The 11277-nt window shown below is 35.3% G+C and overlaps 4 protein-coding genes across 4 annotated transcripts in view; 3 read left to right on the top strand and 1 right to left on the bottom strand.

Annotated features, from left to right (window-relative positions):
* Positions 1–16: 16 nt before the first annotated feature.
* On the bottom strand, positions 17–701 carry RO3G_08105 (uncharacterized protein; the record flags this gene model as incomplete). The annotated part of the gene is made up of 3 exons (XM_067662695.1): positions 17–43; positions 96–265; positions 425–701. 3 exons carry the CDS (start codon positions 699–701, stop codon positions 17–19), a joined length of 474 nt encoding a protein of 157 aa, XP_067518796.1.
* A 2415-nt stretch (positions 702–3116) lies between these two features.
* RO3G_08104 (uncharacterized protein) lies at positions 3117–3539 on the top strand (the record flags this gene model as incomplete). The annotated part of the gene is made up of 2 exons (XM_067662694.1): positions 3117–3239; positions 3489–3539. 2 exons carry the CDS (start codon positions 3117–3119, stop codon positions 3537–3539), a joined length of 174 nt encoding a protein of 57 aa, XP_067518795.1.
* A 2034-nt stretch (positions 3540–5573) lies between these two features.
* On the top strand, positions 5574–6930 carry RO3G_08103 (uncharacterized protein; the record flags this gene model as incomplete). The annotated part of the gene is made up of 4 exons (XM_067662693.1): positions 5574–5580; positions 5735–6189; positions 6260–6284; positions 6461–6930. 4 exons carry the CDS (start codon positions 5574–5576, stop codon positions 6928–6930), a joined length of 957 nt encoding a protein of 318 aa, XP_067518794.1.
* A 2261-nt stretch (positions 6931–9191) lies between these two features.
* The window catches only part of RO3G_08102 (ATP-dependent protease La), a gene marked incomplete at both ends in the record, with an annotated part of 3130 nt that continues 1044 nt past the window's right edge, over positions 9192–11277 (top strand). The window contains 3 exons of the mRNA XM_067662692.1: positions 9192–10047; positions 10103–10704; positions 10780–11241. Coding sequence (XP_067518793.1) covers positions 9192–10047; positions 10103–10704; positions 10780–11241 — 1920 coding nt within the window. The remainder of the gene's footprint in view (positions 10048–10102; positions 10705–10779; positions 11242–11277) is intronic.

Genomic DNA, 11277 nt, shown 5'->3' with positions numbered 1-11277 from the left:
ATCTCTTTGTCAATAACTAGTGCAAGATTAGGATGTCTGATGGCTAAGTTGGTAACAAGAATGTTCAACTTGTGCATTAGATCTAACCCTATTACAACTTCAGTATCCAAGGAAAGAGGAAGGATTTCAAAAGAATGGGATGTATGAATAAGATTTTTATCATTATCACCGTAAATAACACTTAATGGAAATTTGGTTGTGCCGAAACGCTTACTAACATTATCACTTGTAGCAAGTATAACGGAACCAGATACATTTCTATCAACTGCAATATTATATTTATTAACAAAGTTTGCGTCTATCGAACTAAAGGAGGAACCACTATCAACTAGAGCCATAGTGTTCACGTTCTCTATTGTGATAGGTACAATTAAAGAATGGTTAGTACTTTTAAATACTTCATTCTGTTTTGTTAATTTCTTACAATCATAGTTGACTGGATAACCCTCGTCATCTACGTCCATCAAGTTGCTATCACCACTAGACACCTTGGAAGATGCCTGTTGTGGTCTAGCTTGAGGAGTGATGGTGAGGTTGGGCTTGTTACCATTGGAACTTGCAGTACCCAAGCGAGCGGAACGGATGGCCTTACTTGGACCATGGTAGGGCTTATCTCGTGGGCAGATAGCAGCGTGTTCCCTGGACCATGGAACGTTACCAGAGCAACGAAAGCATTTTTTGGCAACAAATACAAAAGACATTTGTCGTATTTACCTTAATAATTTTCTTAATGTCGTGTGAGATCACTCAAAAGATTCTTCAACTAATAATTTGACTGTATATCATATATAGCCCAAAGTGCTATATACGATAAACAGCCCACACAATTTATACCGTACTACCTCGGACCCTAAATCACATTATTATATTCTAAGACGTAGTTTGTATTGAATGGGCTCGCTCTCTCGTCCTTACTCAATAAAGAGGTTCAAGAGACTCATCGATTTTTCGACTTATTTTATTACTTTTATTAATCGAGAGAAATAACACGCCTATTCCACAATCCGGACCATTTTTCTACCTACTGTATGTCAGAATAGAATATTGTTTTTCTTGCATAGTAACTTTATTGATCTAAACGAATGATTGAGAAATAATCCTATCGATAATCCGATTGGTGCCTTAATAGCTCCTGTTGTCTCCATTATTAGGTTTCAGTCTTTCTGTACTTATTTAGTAACCGAATTTACTCAAACCCAATAACCATTCAGGAACAAAATACAAGTGCCGTCTTAAACAATGATTCCATGGATGACTATTTATAAATGCAACACTAGTAGCTTAGAACTGTTAAGGATACATAAGATTATAGTCACTTTATTTTAGTAAAAGGAATCAAATATGATCCTGAATAATATGCTGACATAACTTGGAATCATTTATAACATTATTCCCAACGCAGATCAATAAAAGACTTTGATTAGATTTTTATATTAAGCTTTATTCATATGAACTTCACACAGTCAAATATATGGCGTGGTTGTAATATAGTTTATTGATGATATGAGCATGTTGAATAAGGAATGACAATTACTTACCGGATCATCATTAATCATGAAAACATTTATCCTAACTGAGATATTATTATTAGCCGTAATATCCAATCACGGAACTAGAGGATTTTATATTCATCCGTACCGTCTCCTTAAATAGTCCTACATCCAGAGCTATCTGAAACCATCCCAATAGCATAATTGACAATACAAGCTAGGAACAGGCTAAACTAATAATTAGAAATAGTAATCATCTATTCTGTCGAATTGATCATAAATCTGTCCTAATTCTTTATCCGTATCATGTCTATTAATACTCTCACTTTTTACATGTAGAATTTAATATATTCAATCTTAGTTATCTTAATAAAGAGATACCAAGTTCTAACAGTATTTCTTTATCTTTGTTGTTATACTACTTTTACCTAAAACCCCCTATCCTAAACAAGAACAACGATTTATAATATAATTATACAAGATAAGATTCCATGGAACAAGGTATGATGACAATGCCCCAATCTAGAATGAAACATCAAGAAAGAACCAATTGATTTAACTCAATCGTCCCCATGTGTCATGTTTTGACATGTCAATAAGATAACAGTCTTATCATTCTAAGCTAAATCTTTACAAATGAGTTTGAATAAGAATAGATCCTGATAATTACCAACTGCCCTGAACAGCCAAGTTTCACTTTCATCTCAACAGTTGATTATTTACATCAGTTTATAAAATTTTTCTTATACATGTCAAATCATATCGGTCGTAACTATCTCTTGTCATCTAATCTCAGGTCTTGCTCAAACTAATATAAATAGCCTTGGAATCTTTCTTTAATAAAAGTATTCGACTTTAGAACTATTGTTCGGTCTCGTTAATTCTTCTTTTTCATATTTTAAATACTTAAAAACACTTCACCATGAATTATCATCCAAAAGAAGATAAATATCCCACCTAAATCCTGATTAAAAAAAGGATAACTTTTAACTTGGATATAATCAAGAATAAAAAGTATCTCAAAGTAATTATCGTTTTGGTGCTTTTTTATTTTTTTTATCTTCGTTTATTACAGAAAACGAAGAGCCAAAAGACGTTGATATGAAAGAAATACCAGTTAACAAAGAAAGAAGTACGACTTATAATACGTATACGAACGAAGATCGCCTTCGGTACTTCTTTTTCCTTCATGAAAAATTGATGAAACCCGCTGATGCTGCTAAACTTGCTAATGTTAATCCTGAAACCGCGAGAAAGTGGGAGAGAGAGTACGACAATGATCCTGAGAAGAATATACCATTTAAAAAAACTAATCGTACATCAAAAAGAGCACCGAGTCAACTAAACGAAAGCCATAAAATGCACTTAATCAACTTCTTCGATGAGAATCCCCAGCAGCTATCCAGGACGGTGCAATTTCAGCGTATGGTGTAGTGAATGTAAGCTTGAGAGAACCAGGGAATGTCAAAAAAAGAAGAGTTGTTGGTGCTAAAAAAAGAAAAACATCTGAGGGCGTAGCTGCTGCGATACCAAAAGGAACTACGACTGGTCACTTTGTGCAGTTCATCAGCGATACCTTAGATATTATGGACGAATTCCCTAAACTTGAAAGGGTTTCATATTGTAATGGATAACGCTCCAATTCACCATCACGATGCTGTTGATCCTATCATCTTACAAAGGGGATATATACCAGTATACCTTCCTCCATATTCACCTGAACTCAACCCTATTGAGATGTTTTGGAAAGTACTTAAGGATCGAGTCAAAAGAGGGTGTTTAGGATAGGGGGTTTTAGGTAAAAGTAGTATAACAACAAAGATAAAGAAATACTGTTAGAACTTGGTATCTCTTTATTAAGATAACTAAGATTGAATATATTAAATTCTACATGTAAAAAGTGAGAGTATTAATAGACATGATACGGATAAAGAATTAGGACAGATTTATGATCAATTCGACAGAATAGATGATTACTATTTCTAATTATTAGTTTAGCCTGTTCCTAGCTTGTATTGTCAATTATGCTATTGGGATGGTTTCAGATAGCTCTGGATGTAGGACTATTTAAGGAGACGGTACGGATGAATATAAAATCCTCTAGTTCCGTGATTGGATATTACGGCTAATAATAATATCTCAGTTAGGATAAATGTTTTCATGATTAATGATGATCCGGTAAGTAATTGTCATTCCTTATTCAACATGCTCATATCATCAATAAACTATATTACAACCACGCCATATATTTGACTGTGTGAAGTTCATATGAATAAAGCTTAATATAAAAATCTAATCAAAGTCTTTTATTGATCTGCGTTGGGAATAATGTTATAAATGATTCCAAGTTATGTCAGCATATTATTCAGGATCATATTTGATTCCTTTTACTAAAATAAAGTGACTATAATCTTATGTATCCTTAACAATTTCTTTGCCTGACTTCGGAAGGGTTTTCTTTAATAAAAACTACCCAACTGGCCAAAGGCTTCGGCTGGAGGGCGGGACGATGGAGGGTTTTTTTGCAGTCCTTTCTCATTGCACGACGAGGAAGGACTTTTTTACCATTCATGTAAATAAAAAAAGTTAAAAAAGAAAAAAAAAAGCAACAAGTTAAAAATGATCAGTGATTATTTCTTTAATAAACATGGAAATTTTCAATAAAAAAATTAAGTGATCAACTTTGTTTAAAATATTCAACCTCTTTTTATATATACTATTCATAAGTCTCATCCAATGAAAAGAAAAATTGAGAGTAGAGGTTATAGGGTGATATACTTACATCCTTGTTCGCCAGTGCTCAACCCGATTGAGCAGTTTTAGGCTATAATTAAAGGAAAGCTCAAACATCGTCGAATGAAAGCTTATTGAATCGAAGTGCTGATGCTTGTAATCAAGCTCTTTATGGCTTCTCTAGTCAAACCATCCACTGTTGTAATAAAACATCCATGTGAACATGCTTTTAAAATCATACTATGGTATTTTCATTACACCATGCCTTTTTAGAATATAAACCTTGCGAGAACTGGTATGGTTAAAACAGTTTTATTGGGTTCAGCAAAAGACCTTTAATGAGGATTTTGATTAGTGAATATTTCATCATTATACAGTGACATTACAAGATGACGGTTCAACATTTTATGCTCATCAATTTTGTTCTTAATATATTTATCATTGAGATTTGATGAAAAAAATAAAGAACTTGATGCATTTAGACACTAATAACTTCTCGAGCCCTATCTACTATGTGTAGCTACTATTCTATGTGAACCTAGAAAACAATCATCTTCTATTACAAGCTACTACATGGTGTAATCTCATTGTAGGCACATTATCATTATTCGGTTGTAGTAGCTGTGTTTGAATAGATCTATATAAATGGGATAGGAGTATCTCTTTTTAACATTTAAATCAATTTCTGGAAACACTGTTTCTTTTTGTTCGTATATTTCACTCATGAAAACACATTGGAAAATGAAAGGAAAGCAAAAGGATACTTTATTCTCTTCAAACCAAAAGAAGCCATCTAAGAGCGAAAACGGTAGGCTCGATATCTAATAATGGATCGAAATGTCGCTGACCACAAAATTGATACTATTGTAGACTCGTTTGAGCTATATGTAAAAGATAAGCCAGACGACGACTTCCAACCCGTTGTAACAGCTAAAAAAAGAAAAAGTAAGTTGCATTGCCAAACTTGATGTATGTAAGCAGCTAGTCTAACGTATGAAACCCATCATAGGTAGGGAAAATATTGTTGTAGAACAGTAACTGATTGTAGTTGGCATTAATAAATATAAGTCTTAATACAAGATCATAATTAAAATAAAATAAAATACAAGTTTATTTAAATAAGATCATACAATCAATTCCAATTAAACATGTTCTTTTAGAATATGTATTGTATTCATGAGAGTTCTTTGATAAGAAGAAGTATCAACTAAAATAACTAAATCCAATCCAATGTCAGGAATATTGCTAATCTTTCACATAATTGAAATAACGCGTAAAATAACGTTATTTCAAATCAGTGAGGGATTCCCAGAATAAAAGATAATCTATGACAGACATACAAAAGAACAAATGAAAAGTTTTCATAATCATAATTATAGATAATACTTGCTAAAGTACCTGAATATTAGAAGAACGATCACAATAGAAGATATCAAGCCACTCACTCAATAAGATATAAATACCTGTCTTCAATTAGAATAATTTTTACTAAAACTTAAACTGAAATAAAGATCAGTCTCAAAAAGTACTCAAACTGTTTCTCGATCTTTGTTTCTACCTTTTTCTTTATTATTTTTACCATTATACAACAGCTACTACAAGTAGTACTAGTATCTCTACAACAGATGAACCTATCGTGTTCAATAAGATCACTCTTGAGGAAAATGATCTTGAATATAGCAGTGACAATTTTGATGCACCTATCATCAAAAGACCCTTTTTGGGTGAATCAACCAAGTCTGCTTCTCGTATTACCAAACCAACTTCTGCTGTTGTGGAGTCAAGCACAACTGCTTCTAAAACAAGTCGAACTTCCTCCAAGACTAGTAAACCTGTTCCAACTGCCTTCAAGTCAGCTGCAACTTCTGTCAAGCCAAGTTTTTGTCCTGTGCCTGTTGACAAGGCAAGTGACATTAAAGAAGACCCTAAGAAGATAAGCAAGCGTGCGATGGCAATTAAAACGACTGTAAAGAATATTTGGAGACCAGCATATTTACGGCCATTGTGTGATTTGGTTCACACTACCAATTTATTAGTTACACATACCTTTGCCTTCACAAAGTACATATATTTACAAGAACTGGCAGCAAATGAAAATTTTGCATTGAACAACTTTGTGACAAAAGATTTCTTTGTTGAATTTTTTCTGAGTCTTGTTCTTTCAAAAGAGGGAAATAGCACAAGACTGAAGGATACGACCAAAAATTATAGGCGGTTGATATCAAAATATAAAAAAGCTTACTTTGAAGACGCTGGTTATACTCCCCCCAACTTACCATATGTTCAGCAAATAGTGTTGTACAAATGTACGAAGATCCAAACAGCCTACTATAATAATATCAAAGTTCATTTTGGAAACAGGCTGCATAGTTTGATAAACAAGTTATTTAAAAAGAAGGAAAAGGCAGAGAGCCTTAGAGGAGAAATGCAAGCAAATAAGTCTAGTAGTAAAGCGATAAAAGCAGCTATTCGAAAGAAGATTTATCGACCCTGCAATCAGGTGAAGCTTGCCATCGCCAAAAAAGAGATGCCTGAAGTTGGTCTTTTAGATGATCAATCAAGGACGCAATTAAATGATTTTCTCTCAAGTTACCCAAAGACTACACTTTTCAAAAGAACTCAATTTACTATGACGCTATGGCTAGTCCAAAAAGCCATTTCAAAGCCTTCTTCAGACTTGCTGAGCTGTCTTAAGCCGAACAGATGAAACGGTTTGCTTGTTTCCCGCTACGTAATACCTTTATTCCTTGCTACATGACGTTGGATAGCAAAATAATCCATTACCATGTTCTCAAGAGCAAAAAAAAAAAAAAAAATCCAAAAACAGGAAGCAAGTTTGAGACATAGGGTGTTGTCGTAGACCTAAATAGAATTGTGTTCAAGCATCAAGGAATTCAAAAGCCTTTGCGGTTCCAAGGAACTCTCGAAACAGATGGAGTCGATGTCTTCACCATAAAGCAAAAAACTGATACAAGAAGAAATTCGCCTAAACCCAACGATGAAAAGAAAGTGGACGGTAATCAAACAGAGCATATTGAAGGATTAGGTCAAGCCGACTTAAAGAGCACTGAAGGCAAGTGTGTCTTGATAGACCCTGGAAGGCGAGACTTGATGTTCTGCATGAAAGAAACAAGCACTGTTGAAGAGAAACAAAGACTTATATTTACGAAGAACAACCGCTCAAAATATTCAAGGCACTTTAGATATTTAAGAAAGCATACTCAACCTTTTGTGGTCCAGAAAGCCGAATCAATCCTTTCTAGATCTGAATCCAACTCTGTAAACTTGAAGAAGTTTATACAGTACATTAAAACAAGAGCATCAGTAAAAAACACTTTGTACGAATATTATGGAAATGAGACAACAAAATCTAAAGAAACATATTTCCCTGAATCCGAATTTGACTTTCGAGTCGACCAAAAATGCAATTTGTATTATGGAAATCTGTTTATACCAAGAATCGATGGTTTTTTCCCTCAACCAGAGAATTACTCTGCTGATAGCTCTGTAAAGTCTTAACTGTATGCCACTTACCTACAAATAATGCTACAACAAAAGCATATTTCAGAAAGACTAAATGGTAGTGAGAAAAGCAAAGTTCTGGGACTGGCAAACGAGATATATAGACGACCACAGCAAAGCAATTACAAAAAGACTATCAGTACAGCTTTAGAAAAGCTACAACATTTATCTTTCAAAAATTGAAGTTTTCAAGTAAACTCTTCTTTGATCAGAATGATCAAAAATTAAAATCAAAGTTTGGTCAAGATGCTATCTTAGTTTTTGGAGATTGGTCCGCCCCTAATGTCAAGTATCAAGAACCGACAAGGAGCAAGGGGTTAATAAGGGTGTTAAAGAAGAATGGGTTTGTTGTCTACCTAATCAATCAATACAAAACATCTTCCCATTGCCCAACCTGTGAAAATGAATTAGAACAATTCAAAACCGTGCCAAACCCTCGCCCTTACCAACGGAAAAAGAAGTCAGACATGCTATGTAATGGTTTGCTGAGGTAATTCAAAGAAAAAAAAATTAGATTAATTCTTGATAACTAATGCAGTATTATGTGTAAGAGCCTCTCATGTCTTGAACAACAAACCAGAGGAATAAAAGGAAGACTTTGGAATCGAGATCAGGCAGCCGTATTGAATTTTCTCAAGATCATAAACAGTTTGAGAAAGACTGGCAAACGCTCTAGTCTTTTCACCAGAAACTATCCTTTAGAATGATCATCTTTAAGTAGAACAAAAGTAGGAAAATCACAAAAAATTCTCCACCAAGGTTATCGCTTTGGTCATTTATTACAGGTATTGCATTAAAACAAGTAAAAAGCGACAACAATAAATGTACTAAACGAATTTTTCATTTAAGTTAGTGACATTTACTTTTCTGGAAACGACATTTGTTTTTTTGCTAAACGAAGTATTTTCTTCAAACCGACAAAATTTACCAGCCTCACTGTACCTCATTTCAGACATAACACAGTGAGAAAAATTGAAAAAATAAGTGCGTGCTAGGTATATTTAGTAGTCAAACTAGTTTAACCAAACAGTAGGCCTTTTTTTCTTCGTATCACTGCAATATTTAATCATGAAATAAGATTTGTATGAAATATAAATATGACTTTTGTTATGCTAAATCACTTGTTTTACAAAACTTATCACATCAATTACGAACAATGTGCCACACGTCTTGACTATCATTAGGATATATGCCAGATGGGCATCCTCAAGAGCATACTGTCATCCTTTTCAAACATAGCTTAATGAATTCAAACCCCCCCCTTTGCATGTTATTCTATTATTTGAGGGACATTAAATAAAGCGAAATTCATGCACAATTAAATTTTCCAGTGTGTGGGGACCAGGGTTAAATGAAATTTCAAATACAGCACTTTGTAATTGCTTTGTAATTGTTACGTTCACTTCGCTTTTTTCCCTTTTTCTTTTACATTATTGTGTCTAGAGAATGAATCACTCGTTTCTTATTCATGTATCAAAGGCCATACCTCGCTCAAAAGTAAACCAAGCCATTTTCTCCCAGCTGCAGTCACCTGTACCGACCAAACCTTTCAGTTTACGTTCTTTTTCGACCAGTCGTAGTCAAAGCAACATTTCCATTTGGGGAGCTGAAGGTGTTCAGAGATCACTTAAAGGGAGTGAATCTGTTTGTATAGGTCTTACGCCTATACGTAACCCCTCGCACCTGCGTCAAGCAATTGTTTCATTTAGCACCAGTACTGTTCACTGCAGAGATCGCAATCCCAAAGATGATCCTGCTGATCAGCTACCGCCTTCAAATGGTGGGGGAAATGGAGACAGTGGGGGAAAGCCAAAGAATCATTCTTGGGATGTGACGGATAACCAACTTCAAAAACCAACTGTGCCCGAGGAATATCCACAAGTTCTGGCGCTTCCCATCTCTGGACGTCCCCTCTTTCCTGGATTTTATAAGGCCGTTGTCATCAAGGAACCTAAAGTCACAGCAGCTATTAAGGAATTAATGAAACGTGGACAGCCTTATGTGGGTGCATTTTTGTTAAAGGAAGAAGGTTTAGAAACCGATACCATCACAAATATCAATGAGGTACATCAGATTGGTGTCTTTGCACAGATCACAAGTGTGTTTTCTTCTTCAACTGGAAAAGAGGATGGTGGATTAACGGCCGTCCTATATCCTCACAGACGTATAAAGATGAACGAGTTACTAACGATTAAAGATCAGGAACGGTCTGTTGCAGCTATGGAAGAAGTTTCATCGAAAGAGGCAGAAAAAAGTAAGGATCAATCGAGACTTGACCCTGAAAAGGCAGCGGCAGCGGCAGGTATGCAGTGATGATTATATGAGAAAGGCAGAGTTGTTTAATTCATGTTTCTCAGATGAGTTCATACCTGATGAAAAAGTAGAGGGCACAACAGATCGACCTTATGCAACCTCGTTTTTGGCTGACGAGTACGCAGTGTCTCTTGCAAACGTAGAAAATTATTCAGAACCAGAATATTCTAAAAAGAGTCAATATATTCGTGCAGTCACTTCAGAAATTGTTTCTGTCTTTAAAGAGATCGCATCCTTGAACCCGCTTTTTAGAGATCAAATAGCTAACTTTTCCATGTCTCAGTCAGCTGGAAATGTGTTTGAAGAGCCTTCTAAGCTTGCTGACTTTGCAGCAGCAGTATCTGCAGGAGAAGCATCTGAACTTCAAGAAGTGCTGGAAACTTTACCTGTGGAAGAAAGACTTCAAAAGGCATTGATTGTACTCAAAAAGGAATTGATGAATGCTCAATTACAGAATAAGATATCAAAAGATGTTGAAAGCAAGATTGCTAAACGTCAACGTGAATACTACTTGATGGAGCAGTTGAAGGGTATCAAGAAAGAATTGGGATTGGAAAGTGACGGAAAAGACAAGTTAGTAGAGGGATTTAAAGAAAAAGTCTCTAAGCTTGCTATGCCTGAAACAGTAAAGAAAGTCTTTGATGAGGTAAAAAAAATAAATAAATAAAGAGGGCACGTTCTACTGCAAGTACTGAAAGCTAACAGTGAATGTTTATTCTAGGAAATCAACAAATTAGCTCATCTTGAACCAGCTGCTTCAGAATTTAACGTTACTCGAAATTATCTTGACTGGATCACTCAGATTCCTTGGGGCAAAATATCTCATGAGAATTACAATATTGCACGCGCGACCCAAGTTTTGGATGAGGATCACTATGGTCTTAAGGACGTGAAAGATAGGATTTTAGAATTTATTGCTGTAGGAAAGCTGAGGGGCACAATGCAAGGCAAGATCTTGTGTCTTTCAGGCCCACCTGGTGTGGGAAAGACCTCGATTGGTAAAAGTATCGCCCGCGCCCTGGATCGTGAGTTCTTTCGCTTTTCTGTCGGTGGTCTGACGGATGTGGCTGAAATCAAGGGCCACAGACGTACCTATGTGGGAGCCATGCCTGGTAAAGTTATCCAAGCCTTAAAGAAGGTTCAGACTGAAAACCCCTTGATTTTAATTGATGAGATTGACAAGGTGGGAAGAGGTCACCAAGGAGATCCATCATCAGCG

This window comes from Rhizopus delemar, genomic scaffold (assembly GCF_000149305.1).
Source record: "Rhizopus delemar RA 99-880 supercont3.6 genomic scaffold, whole genome shotgun sequence".
In the NCBI taxonomy this organism is placed as follows: Eukaryota; Fungi; Mucoromycota; class Mucoromycetes; order Mucorales; family Rhizopodaceae; genus Rhizopus; species Rhizopus delemar.
The sequence above is the reverse complement of the archived record's forward strand: the minus strand, read 5'-3'. Positions and strand labels throughout refer to the sequence as shown.